This window comes from Pongo abelii, chromosome 3 (assembly GCF_028885655.2).
Source record: "Pongo abelii isolate AG06213 chromosome 3, NHGRI_mPonAbe1-v2.0_pri, whole genome shotgun sequence".
In the NCBI taxonomy this organism is placed as follows: domain Eukaryota; kingdom Metazoa; phylum Chordata; class Mammalia; order Primates; family Hominidae; genus Pongo; species Pongo abelii.
Genome location: NC_071988.2, coordinates 133,982,208 through 133,995,725, shown reverse-complemented (window position 1 = coordinate 133,995,725; position 13,518 = coordinate 133,982,208). Strand labels below are relative to the sequence as shown.

The following is a 13,518-nucleotide window of genomic DNA, read 5'->3' as shown; positions in this document are numbered from 1 at the left end:
GTTTGCTAGGAATGGAAAAGCAAATCACTGTAAGCTATTGCCTGGAAGCAACTTGGCTGCAGGAGCCAAAAAGGCCAACAAATGTTACATATTGATAAGGATACAAAATATGGTTTACCTTTCTATAAAAACTATAGTTTATCTTAAGTGGAATCACTATGTGGAATTACACAGTAATATAGAAATAGGAATTAAATACAACACAACAAAACTTAATCGGGTCTTCCATCTGAGAAAGAAAAAACTAAGTCTATACAAAGATCTGCTCAGAGAAACAGGAGAACTGACCAGCAGATGGAGCCCTGTAGAAAGTGTTGGCAGGCAAAACTCCAGTGAAGAAGTATGACTCATTAGGATGCCTAAGTTTTATTCCTTAAAGATATTTAATTCTCTCTGCTTTAATCACCAAGTAACTTTATTAGTAGTAGGGTTTCCAACATACCTCAACACTGATATTGATATTTTGACTGGTGAAACAGATATCCTAGAATATACAATACTAGAATTCCCTAGTATTTTATAAACTGGAAAAAGTGGTAATCCTGGTTTTGAGATCAAATAGTAAAAAACGAGTGATCTGATTTTGAGATTTCTCAGGGGTATGTCAATCTGCAAGACTCAGAAACCAGGCCTTAGACCATAAGGCTTCCCTGTGAAGTCTAGCTTAAATCAAGCTAAAAAAGTTGAGGACACCCTCTTTTTTTGTGGTCACTACAAAGACACATAGGATCAAATCAAGTTTTTGTGATTACACAACTTTTTCACCTTTAGAAGAACTACTAACTATCCAGACCTATATTTGAAAGAAAATCAAACAGTTGATTAAAAAAAAAGCAATTAAAATAAGAGTTTAACCTTACTGCACAAGTAACTATATCCATCTGTCTCTACATGCTTACTGGAAGCTGCTAAAACAGTATTAAAATTGATGTTAAACAATAAGTTAATCAGAAAATTCAAGTAAGGGAACCGTCAAATCCTATGTTTATAGACTTAAAGTAATAGGATCCATATCATCATTATATAATTTTAGATGACAGTGTCCACAACCTATAAACTCGCACTGCCTCCATAGGACTTGTTCAAAGAGTTTTGCCCACAAACAGTAAAAATCCAACCACAAGTTGAGTATACCTAACCCCAAAACCCAAAATCTGAAATGTTCCAAAATCTGAAACTTTTTGAGTGCCAACATATTAAAAGAAATGCTCATTGGAGAATTCTGGATTTCAGATTTTCAGATACTACACCAGTAAATAATGCATATATTCCAAAATCTGCATAAAAATCTGAACTCCAAAGCAAGTATTTCAGATAAGAAATACTCAACCCGCTGGCCGGGCGCGGTGGCTCATGCCTGTAATCCCAGCACCTTGGGAGGCCAAGGCCAGCGGATCATGAGGTCAGTAGATCAAGACCATTCTGGCTAACAGGGTGAAACCCCGTCTCTACTAAAAATACAAAAAAATTAGCTGGGCGTGGTGGCGGGCGCCTGCAGTCCCAGCTACTCAGGAGGCTGAGGCAGGATAATGGCGTGAACCCGGGAGGCGAAGGTTGCAGTGAGCCAAGATTGCGCGCCACTGCACTCCAGCCTGGGCGACAGAGCGAGACTCCGTCTCAAAAAAAAAAAAAAAAAAAGAAATACCCCACCTGCTTCTGTTTTTATGGCATATCTACAGACAATTAACACTCACGCTGATTCATGGATTTCTTCCTGCCACCTCCCTGCGCTGCCAAGCTCACGAGCTGAGGGAGTAGAACCTACAATTTTAATGCTGTACTCTACGGAGACCACATGAAAAAAACAAAACTAAACTAAAGTCCACAGACACATAATGTAGTCCAAAGTCAAATATAAAGTTTAGAATATCCATTTAGAATGTAAGTACTGCTCCCCCACCAACCAACTTTCTTAGAGTTAGAATTTAACGCCCTGTAACACAACTACAAATAATAGTAAAAGCCAAAGATTGTGTGGTATCTAGTTCTTGGGCAAGCCTACTTAAGCAGCTTGACCTTGTAAGTTGCATTCACACACAAAAATTATAAATACTTAAACCAGATGATCCTGGATGACAAGATAAAACAGCTGTCATGTCCCACTCAACAGTAAGAACTCATAAATTAGGGAAATCGAAATATTACACTAGGCACAAACTGCAAATCCTTGCCCTTCCATTCTAGGGATACTTAGTGTAAAACCTTAGCTACTTTGTATCAGAGAGGTGACACAACGCCTAATTAATGAATGAGAATCCTATTATATTTTATAAGATCTCCATTACCAAAGATTCAAATTATGATCATTTAGTTCTATTTATTTATGTTGAACATCTAAGTACCCAATAATGTTAGTTAAATGGAACAGATTATGAAAAATTAGCAATCTGTTTCAGAAAGTGCAAAATAGTCTTAGTCCTTACACAAACTGGCTTGGTTCAGATTTTCAATTCTAGGTTTGAATTCCTGAGGGACATTTAATAACAACAAAGCCAACCCCAAAGGAATTTGCTCTAATTTTTTCAATATATATGAAACAAAAAAACACAAAAATGGAATTATGAAATTACTATTCTGTGGATGGTGCATATACAAAACCTAAGCATATCCCAGGTTTACTCAAGAGAAGTGAAGTTCAGAAGGACTGCAATTTACCTAATGTTACAGGACGTTTGAGTAGCAATCAGGGCAAGGAATTCCTCTCGAAATTTCAAAAACTTAGTATGAAAAAATTACACATTGCCCCTGTAGTTATCAGCACCAAGAATCTGAATGCCCACCGAGAACTCTGCAATTCAGCAAGTCTTTGTAGCTATCAAAGAGTTCATCAGTATCTGGAACCTTATTTTACTCCAGCATCCAAATGACTTCTACTTAAAATCAATCTGAGGCATTAACTCCGGAGCCAGATCCCACCTGCTCCGCCAGGGCTAAAGAGAGGGTCAGATACACGGATACTAGCTTTGGCGTTAAACCTAAGCTCAGCGCAGGGTGTGTCCAGGTTGCCGTGGAGCCGGTCCTACAGCCCATTAGCGCGAGGCTACCCCTTGTTTCCTGGAGATGATGTCTCCCGTGACTCCTTCCCCGCGTGACAGGGCGCCCTGGCAGGAGAGACACCCCGCCCCCTCTTCTACCTCTTTCCGAGGAGGCCCCGAGACCGGACCCCAGACTGGGCCTCCAAGACGACCACCCGTCTGACGTCTGCTAAGCAGTGAGTGTAGCAGGGCTCTCGGCCGCCACCTCCAGCCGCCGGGGGACGGTGAAAGGGATTCCCCGCCGGGGGCCGAATAGGAGGAGCTACGGGGGCCGGGCCCCTCCCCCAGCGGGCTTACCCTCCGCCGCCGCCTACTCGCTGCAGCCGCCCCGCTTCCTTGCGGAGCAGTCCGTAGCACTGCGTCCAGCAGCAGTTCCCCATCGCATGCCGCCCAGGCGCCGCCGCTCCTTCTCCTCCTCCCGCTCAATACCCAAACCCAGGCCCGGCAGCCGCATCCGCGCGGCACGAGCCGAAATGGGGTTCAAGGACCGAGGGCGGGCCGGCCGGAGCCCGGCGGCGTGAGGGGACGGGGCGACGAAAGACAAGGCGCTAGGGAACAAAGGCAGTGTTTACTCCAGCGGCCGCAGAGCCACCGCTGCGCAAGGGAGGAGCACCGGGCTCAAGGCTCTGGACTCCCTCGCCGTCCGCATGGCCCTTCTCGCCTCAGCTCTTAGCCCAGCGCGAGTGACCGCCTCCAGCTGCCGAAGGAGGCCAGTCCCCGCGAGCGGAGCACCCTGGCCCCGCCCCCAGCGCGCCCAGGCCCCCGCTCGCCGCCAACGCTGCCACACCCCCGGCCTCTCCCGCGCCCCAATTGGGCTCGCTACCTCGGAGCCCCGCCTTCTCCGGCGACCGGCCTTTGCGTCACTTCCGCTCGCTGCTGGTTCAGCCGCCTCTGCCTGAGAGACGGTTCAATTCCTGCTTGCGGTCGTTTGTTTTGTTGGACCTTGACCTGACTAGCAAATTTCTCTCTCTCATTGCAGTTTCGGGCATCCTCGTCCGGAGCACGCTAGGCGTGGCATGGTTAAGGCTCAGCCTTCGAACTTTGTATCAAAGGCGTGTGAGGAGCCAGAGTCCCAGGCCGGAAGTCATAAGTGCGAAGGGGCGTTTCTCTGCACGGTGTGCTTAGTTTTTGTTAATATTGCACCATAAGTGGAAAATAGAGTCGGGAACTGATTGAGGTTACTTTGAACGCACCAAGATTTTTTTCCGGTATCTGGTTTGTGTCTTAATCTCCATACTGTTAATGTTTTAGGGAAACATAATAATGGTGCATTATTGGCCTCGTTTTGTTTGAAAATGAGATCTTCAAATAATTTTGGGTTGGGTAGTTGGGGTTCAGAGGAAATTGGCAAGAGGGCTGGGGTTTTTCGTGGACGCCAGCGTTGCCATTCCAAGCATGCTGCCCAGAACTGCTGTAGATGGGCAGAGAAAGCTGCTCTAATGTGTCCGCAGCCCTCTCAAGTGCTACCATATAACTCGCGTCTTGTTTGGCCTCAAGACAGTTGGCCTCACAGTAGATATAAGATGTGGTTTAGTAGACACCTAGTCCAGTGGATAGGAGGATGCTCTCATGGACTGGACACATCAAATTTTTAGCCTGTTTAATTAAACCTAGAAAAATTGTTACATTTTAGAAAGTTTTTATTGATGATAAAACGTTCTCTGAATTCATTTTCTTGCTTCTTTAAATACCTATCTGGTTTCAGTCTTAGCACTGCTACTTAACTAATTTGTATTTTATTTGGGTTTTAGTTGTTTTGTAATCAGAAGCATAGGATAACATTTGTCCCAATGGTCTGCTTTCAGTGAATGTTGGGGTAGACCGAATGTCTTCCTAGTGAATGCATTTTCTTTTCTCCTTCCAACCCCTGAAATTAGACAAATGTTTTAATGAAATAGTCATTAAAATTCAACTATTAATGTTTACAGAAACTGGTACATCTATTCTATGGAATATTTAGTAACAAATAGGAACACACTATTGATGAACACACCTTGAAATGAATCTGTAGGAAATTATGGTTAAAGAAAAAGCCAATCTCAAATGCTTATATACTGTGTAATTCCATTATGTAACATTTCAGAATTGATAAATTTATATAAATGGACAACAGAATGATTGATTTCCATGGGTCAGGGAATGGAAATCCTGCATCTTGTCTATATTAATGTCAGTATCCTGGTTGTGATATTGCAATAGTTTTGTAACATGTCACCACTGGGGGAAACTAGATTAAAGATATACACGGTCATCTGTATATTATTTCTTAAAACTGCATGTGACATCACAATTGTCTCAATATAAAAAGTTTGATTAAAAAAATACAGCTATAGACTTGACAGAGCGCTTCCTATAGGCATTCTATAAACCTTTATAAAAACTAAATCTCACTTAAAAATAATTTTTTTATAGTAAATCTGGTCTCTCAGTTAAGGATATGAATGATCCTCAGAAGCAATACAAATGAATAAGACATTTAAAAACTTCACTAAGCAAAATAATGCAAATTAAAATGCATGTTTTAGTCATTTGTATTGATTCACTTTCAGGTTAACAAAGATTTACAGTTAGAAATATTCAGTATTTGCAAGGATACAATGAAATGGTACTATTCTAAACTGCTGCAGATAATGAAACTCATTCTGAGAAATTATTTGGAAATACCAAGAGCCAGAAACAAACTAAATGCTCAAAAATTGAAGGATGATTAAATTTGCTGGTGTATTCTTGTTATATAGACATAAGAAATATATTTTTTAAAACAATAATATGGAAAAATGCTTGCTGAATAATGTGTGAAAAATCAGGATAGAAAATTATATGTATGTTCCAAATGATGTTTAAAACAAAACATATACATTCTTACATTCTTTCTTACACGTGTTTCTTGAAAATAAAGGCTGGATGGTAAATATCAAAATGCTAACAGTAATTATTTCAAGACTGTGAATGTTGGGAGTTTTATTTCTCTTCTGTATTTTCTCAATTTTGACAATTATTATTTAATACTTCTGTAATCAGAAAAAAATGTTTAAATCTGACCCTTCAGTAGAAAAGATTGATAACCAGTTCAATTAATGTTTGATCACAAATGCAAACATTTAGAAATGCAGAATTTTGCCCCGCCGTTCAGCTAAAACCAGGTTCTTGTCACATGACAAGGAAAACTTAGACACGTGGACACATTGAAGGGTGAGTAGAGCAGGATTTTATTGGGCAAAAGGAAAAAAAGAAAAAACTCACCAAAGCGAGATGGAGTCCTGTTATCAGGCCCCCACCTCATAGACTGAATCCCAGGCTACTACACGGGGACTGAAAAGGCACCTCACAGATTGAATCCCAAGCCACCACACAGGAACTGAAGAGGCCAGGCTGCTTCCACTGCCCTGGTTCCACCCCATTCCCCTAGTGTGCATATGGGCATGCTCACACAAGGCACTGGGCAGGTGCCCTCATCTGCACAAAAGCGTCTGATGGAAACACTTGTGGGGCAAGTGGGAGATTTTTCTGGGGACCCCTTTTTGTCTGCCTAGGCATTTGGCTGTCTCCGAAAGTAATGATAACTTGAATATGAGTAGATTATAATAAATTCAGGGGAGTTATTTAATTTTTTTTCTACAAATGTATTAAATAAATTACCAAGCTAGTCTTAGAGGTTATTGGAATTTATCATTGTGCAATTTTTCACCAAATTTGACATCAAGAATCTTCATGTTAAGCTTTAAGACTTTTTAAACATTCAGTTAAGTGATGATCTGCTTTTAGTTAAACAGAATTAGCAGGGAAAAAACCCGTAACTGGAATGGATGTTTGAGAGGCAGATAAACTTTGTTTTATGGTTGAGAAAGAGTAGCCTTTGAGGAATTAAATGATTTGCTCAAGGTCATACAATGAATTAAAAGTATAAAATGAAGAAAATTCAGGCCTCCTGACAGACTTGTGCCTTCTGCCATGCTTCAGTACTGCTTCCTCAACTGTTACATTTGGACATGGGTATAAAATCAGTAACGACCATAGTCACATGTATTCTGATAAGATTTATAAGTTTAATTCATCATTGCTAGAGAGTTCATTTAGAGCTGGGTGTGGTGGCACGTAACTATAGTCCCAGCTACTCAGAAGGTGGAGGTAGGAGGATGGTTTGAGCCCGGGAGTTTGCGTTCAGCCTGGGGAACATAGCAAGACCCCATCATTTCAAAAAGTTCATTTATATGACAGTTGGCTATGCAGAATATTTAACTTGTCAGTAAGATACACAAACACTTAGATTATCTACAGTGGGACCAAGCACAGTGGCTTAGTAAGCCTGTAATCCCAGAATTTTCGGAGGCTGAGGTGGGCAGATGGCTTGAGTCCAGGAGTTCAAGACCAGCCTTGGCAACATGGCAAGAACCTGTCTACAAAAAATAGGTGTGGTGGCATGTGCCTGTATTCTCAGCTACTCAGGAGGCTGAAGTGGGAGAATTGCTTGAGCTCAGCAAGTCAAGGCTGCAATGAGCCGAGATCTAACCACTGCCTTTCAGCCTAGGTGACAAGCCAGACCTTGTCTCAAAAAAGAAAGAATATCTACAGTGATTACTGTCAGCTTGCTAGAGACATCCCACCTGCCTGCAGGTAGTAGAACTTCTCACCTTTTTCCCCATCCCTTTCAAAATTCTCTTCTCTTGGGTACTAGGCTTAATACCTGGGTGACGAAATAATCTGCACAACAAATCCCTGTGACATGAGTTTATCTATATAACGAACCTGCACATGTATCCCTGAACCTAAAATACAAGTTAAAAAAAACCCACAACATTTTCTTCTCTCAAGTATTTTATTCTGAAGTTGAAGGGAAAGATCTTTTCTTGTAGGTGCTCCGGAGTCCGTCAGGATGCCACATGTACCCCCAATTGTCTTCTGGATTATGTGGTTCCAAATCTGAATCTCTTCTCAGAACTTCCTCTCTATTGACTGCTAATCACTTTTTGTCATTTTGAGATCATTTGCTACTATTATGTTTGGTGTGGAGGTTATGTGGTCCCTGCAAAGGGAAGAATTCTGTGTTCTCCATTACGACATTGTTCCAAATATGGACACAAAGTCATACTTTTAACGCACTGAGCATAGTTTCGATTACCAAAATTTATACAGAGTACTAGATATGACTACTATAAAATGGAGATAATGAGATAAATTTTGCCGTCGTTGTTAGGGTAAATGATTAAGCACTAAACAAAATTTGCCTTTGTTGTTAGGATAAATTATTAAGCACTATCAAGTACTTAGTATAATATAGTTATATTATAATTTCTATAATGTACTAAATAGGCTATACTATAATTATCTAAAATACCATAAATATAAATATTAGGTGTTATTATCCACAGACCGAAGGAAATTTTCATCAATATTATACTTTCCTTTGTAGCTACATTCCTGTCATCCAACACAAAATGCTTGTCTTTTAAAATTTCTGTCTCTTAAACAGTCCTCAGGCACACTTCACACCACTACTTGAAATCAGGCTCCAAGAAAATGTGGCATAGGTAGAGGAAAAATTCCCCAACTCTCAGGCCTTGTCTGTCCCATGATTTGCCTCTTTCCCAGATGATTATAAGTGAGAATATCCTCTGACTTAAAGGGAGACCTTACTCCCTACCAATTAGGAGTGTATTGTCCTGGGAACCCAAATGGAATAATTTCTTAATATGACAAGCTAGTATCATTATTGTTCCTAAAGTCTTATTTATTCAGTCTTAAATAATACCATATGAAAGACCAATAAGCCAGTTCAGGTTTAAATTGAACCAGCCTCGACATTGCCTAATTCATTTATACATATTTCCTTCCATTATGAGTGAGAATTTAGGTGCACTAAGTCTAGTTTCAGCTCCCACGTACTCAACAATGGCTTGAACAAGAGCACATTTCCATAAGAATAACATTTTGCAGACACATCACAGCTTAAATTAATAGTTAATGAACAAACATTTGTCCAAAAAAAGTCCAAGAGAACTAACACTTTATACAATGCAAACAACTTTTTACACTATCACGCAGAGTATTTTGGCTCTTTAAAATCACTTCTCTCAAATTTATTTCTCATGATGCTCTTTTACTTTATATTTGCATAACTAAATAGCTAAGTAGATCATTTGAGTAATTTTCCAAGAAAAAAGGCACAAAAAGATGTGCTTAAAGATAAAAGGGAAAGTTATTTAACTATTGGCTCAGTCACCAGCAACTCATTTTTTCTGGCCTTTGGATGTATGTGAGACGAGCTTCATTAGTTAGTCAGTAACACTGAGTACAATGCACACTAAGTAATTTGCTTCCTTCTTTGATCACCCAACATACACATTTCACAAAGAGAGGGATGAGGGATAAATAGGGACAGTTACACGATTAATGTGGAGTCCTTCCTCTAGGCAGTTTGTTTCAGATCTCTCTTGCCTAGTTGGAAACCACACTAGTAATTCGAACAAGGGAAATTTAACATGGGAATCAGTAAGTAGGTCAGTGGTGGTTAATGCTAGAAGGAAAATCTAAGTCAAACAGATGTAGCTCCTGCAGGGAGTAGCAACCACCACTGGAACTGAAGAAAAGTGAACAAGGAAAGAATTTAGAAAGTTAGAGGAAGGCCCTACAAGCTAGATATTCAAGTTTCTGATAAGAGGGATGGATGCCATAGAAACATGCTGCCTGCCACTACGGTAAGGGAGAGCATAATAGAAGTTGCCTACCCATGAACTCCCTGTGTAGGCTGGGAAGCACCAGACACTGAAGAAGGAGGGCTACGGCCTCTGTGATAAACACTGCCAGGATTCCTTCCTGCTGATCCACTTTGCCACTATATAAACAGAACAGAGGAAAAAGAATGCCACTTCTTCCACCCTTGCAATGTCCCTGCAGCACCCTGTATTGGGAGATCCTAACATAGAATCAGCCAATGAACGAGAAAGGGTGTCTGCAGAGTCCAGTTCTAGAATAAAAAATCAGAGCAAAGAGGATAGATCATAACTGGCACACGTTTTAACATCCACCCTGGGACAAGAGACAAAGCCTTAGATCCACATAAAGGGAGGAGCCTGAGAAGTATACATAAAGCCAGAACCCTTAGAAGATCTCACTCCGGATAAAAGCCACCTAGTCCACTGGGAGATGAAAACAGAAATTTGTTACTACTTAATTTTTTTTTTCAATAGCTTTTGGGGGAAAGTTTATTACTATGGGTGTCATTTTGAGTTGGAAAAAAAGGCCTGTCTTCTTTCTACTTAAAAGAGTTGGAATTCACATTAACCTTAGGTTCTTGGAATCCCCGGCCAGAAATTAACATAAAAAGCCATGTGGGGCCAGGCACGGTGGCTCACACCTGTAATCCCAGCACTTTGGGAGGCCAAGTCGTGCGGATCAGGAGTTCAAGACCAGCCTGGCCAACAAGATGAAACCCCATTTCTACTAAAAATACAAAAACTAGCTGGGTGTGGTGGTGGGCGCCTATAATTCCAGCTACTTGGGAGGCAGAAGCAGAGGCAGGAGAATGACTTGAACTTGGGAGGCAGAGCTGAGATCATGCCATTGCACTCCAGCCTGGTGACAGAGTGAGACTCTGTCTCAAAAAAAAAAAAAAAAGAAAAAAGAAAAAAAGAAAAAAAGAAAAAGAAAAAAGAAAAAAAAAGTGGTTTGGGGCAGCAATGTCCTTGAGATTTCTTGGAAAGCAAAACAGTTACTCTGGGTAGACATACCTTTTATCTAGGTTGTACAGGATTCCCACAGATATAAAGCCACACTGAAAATGAGCCTGCAATCACAAAATGCCATGACTGAGTATTGGCAGACATTAAGGAATAGCAGAAAAAAAATAAACCCATTCAATTTATAAAATAAATACAGCAAAGAAATCAGATGGACACTATAAAGTAAGCATGTTTACAATGATTGATGCCATAAAAAGCAAGGAAATACTAAAGAGCTACTAAAATGAAACAGAACTGGCCGGGTGTGGTGGCTCACACCTGTAATCTCAGCACTTTGGCAGGCTGAGGAGGGAGGATCACAAGGTCAGGAGAGCGAGAGCATTCTGGCTAACACGGTGAAACCCCGTCTCTATTAAAAATACAAAAAATTAACCAGGTGTGGTGGCGGGTGTCTGTGGTCCCCACTACTCAGGAGGCTGAGGCAGGAGAATGGTGTGAACCCGGGAGGCGGAGTTTGCAGTGAGCCAAGATCACGCCACTGCACTCCAGTGTGGGTGACAGAGCAAGACTCCGTGCCCACCCCCACGCCACCCCCGCAAAAAAAAAAAAAAACAAAAAAAAAACCAGAACTAATATCAATGAAAAATACAGAGACACTGAAATTAAATAAGGGTTTCTCCTAATTTCTAATATGTAGAAGGGTGTGAAAGACACACAGTAACAAGTAAAACCCTAAAAAAATTAAAATAATATTTTTCTATGATATCAGTCAGGAAGTATGTCCGGAATTGGTGGGTTCTTGGTCTCACTGATTTCAAAGATGAAGCCACGGACCCTCGCGGTGAATGTTACAGTTATTAAAGATGGTGTGTCTGGAGTTTTTTCCTTCTGATGTTCGGACGTGTTCGGAGTTTCTTCCTTCTGGTGGGTTCGTGGTCTCGCTGGCTTCAGGAGTGAAGCTGCACACCTTCGCAGTGAGTGTTAGAGCTTTTAAAGTGGCTCATCTGGAGCTGTTTGTTCCTCCAGTCCGGAGTTGTTCATTCCTCCTGATGAGTTTGCAGTCTTGCTGGCCTCAGGAGTGAAGCTGCAGACCTTCCTAGTGAGTGTTACAGCTCATAAATGCAGTGCGGACCCAAAGAGTAAGCAACAGCAAGATTTATTGCAAAGAACAAAAGAAAAAAACCTTCCACACTTTGCAAAGAGACCCAAGCAGGTTACCGCTGCTGGCTCCGGCAGCCTGCTTTTATTCCCTTATGCGGCCCCACCCACATCCTGCTGATTGGTCCATTTTACACAGAGCTGATTGGTCCGTTTTACAGTGAGCTGATTGGTCCATTTTGACAGGGTGCTCATTGGTGTGTTTACAATCCCCGAGCTAGACACAGAGTGCTGATTGGTGCATTTACAATCCTCTAGCTAGACACAAAAGTTCTCCAAGTCCCCATTAGATTAGCTAGACACAGAGCACTGATTGGTGCATTTACAAACCTTGAGCTAGACACAGAGTGCTGATTGCTGCATTTACAATCCTTTAGCTAGAGGGGAAAGTTCTCCAAGTCCTCACCCGACTCAGGAGCCCAGCTGGCTTCACCTAGTGGATCCCACGCCGGGCTGAGGGCGGAGCTGCCCTCCAGTCCTGCGCAGGGTGCCTGCACTCCTCAGCCCTTCCGTGGTTGATGGGACCGGGCACCACGCAGCAGGGGGCAGCGCCTGTCGGGGAGGCTGGGGCTGCATGGGAACCCAGGGCACAGGGGAGGCTCAGGCATGGCAGGCTGCAGGTCCCAAGCCCCGCCCCTTGGGGAGGCAGCTGAGGCCCCGCGAGAATTCGAGCACGGTGCCGGAGGGCCAGCAGTGCTGGGGCAACCAGCGCACCCTCCGCAGCTGCTAGCCCTGGTGCTAAGCCCGTCACTGCCTGGGGCCGGCGGCGCCCGCCGAGCGCGCACCCAGCTGGAACTCGCGCTGGCCTGCAGCCGCGCGCAGCCCCGGTTCCCACTTGTGCCTCTTCCTCTACACCTCCCCGCAAGCCCAGGGAGCCAGCTCGGGCCTCTATCAGCGCATACAGGGCTTCCCACAGTGCAGCGGCGGGCTGAAGGGCTCCTCAAGCGTGGCCAGAGCAGAGGCTGAGGCCGAGGAGGTGCTGAGAGTGAGTGAGGGCTGCTAACATGTTGTCACCTCTCAGAAGGAGCAATAAACAAAAGAAAGTCCTGATGAAAAGCAAATTACAAGGTGGTCAACTTAAACCAACCATATAAATAATTACCTTAAATGTAAATGGACTACGCACACTAGTTAAAAGGTAAGATTTTTTTTTCAGACAGGATAAAAAAAGACCAACTATATGTTGTTCACAAGAGATTCACTCTTACTACAAAGACACAGATATGTTAAAAGTAAGGAAGGAAAAATATGTAACCATATAAACACTAATCATAATCATAGAGCTAGTATAATTTATTAGTATCATACAAATTAAATATCAGTATAAGCAGCATTACCAGTGATAAAGAGGGATGTTGCATTATGATAAGAAGCTGCACTAGTCAAGAAGACATAACAATTCTAAATGTTTGTGTAACTAATATTCGACTGAGAATCTAGTTGCCATGCTGGAGAGACTCCGTGGAGGAGACTGAAGTGGGTTAGTCGACAGCTCCAGCTGAGCTCCCAGCTGGCAGCCAGGACAAACTGCAGGAGGTCATTTAAGCCTTCTAGTGTCCAAATTTTAGCTGGTACCATATGAACCAGAAGAATCACCTTGTCACTCAACAGGATTGTGAGAAATAATAAAATTGTTGTTTTAAGCC

General features: G+C 42.3%; 1 protein-coding gene across 2 annotated transcripts in view; it reads right to left on the bottom strand.

The window, feature by feature from the left end:
- AP1AR (adaptor related protein complex 1 associated regulatory protein) overlaps positions 1–3,813 on the bottom strand; it is a 38,102-nt gene extending 34,289 nt beyond the window's left edge. For both annotated transcript variants that reach the window (XM_002815070.5, XM_024246481.3), the window contains exon 1: positions 3,333–3,813. In XM_002815070.5, coding sequence (XP_002815116.1) covers positions 3,333–3,415 — 83 coding nt within the window. In that variant the 5' untranslated portion in view covers positions 3,416–3,813. The remainder of the gene's footprint in view (positions 1–3,332) is intronic.
- Positions 3,814–13,518: the final 9,705 nt, after the last annotated feature.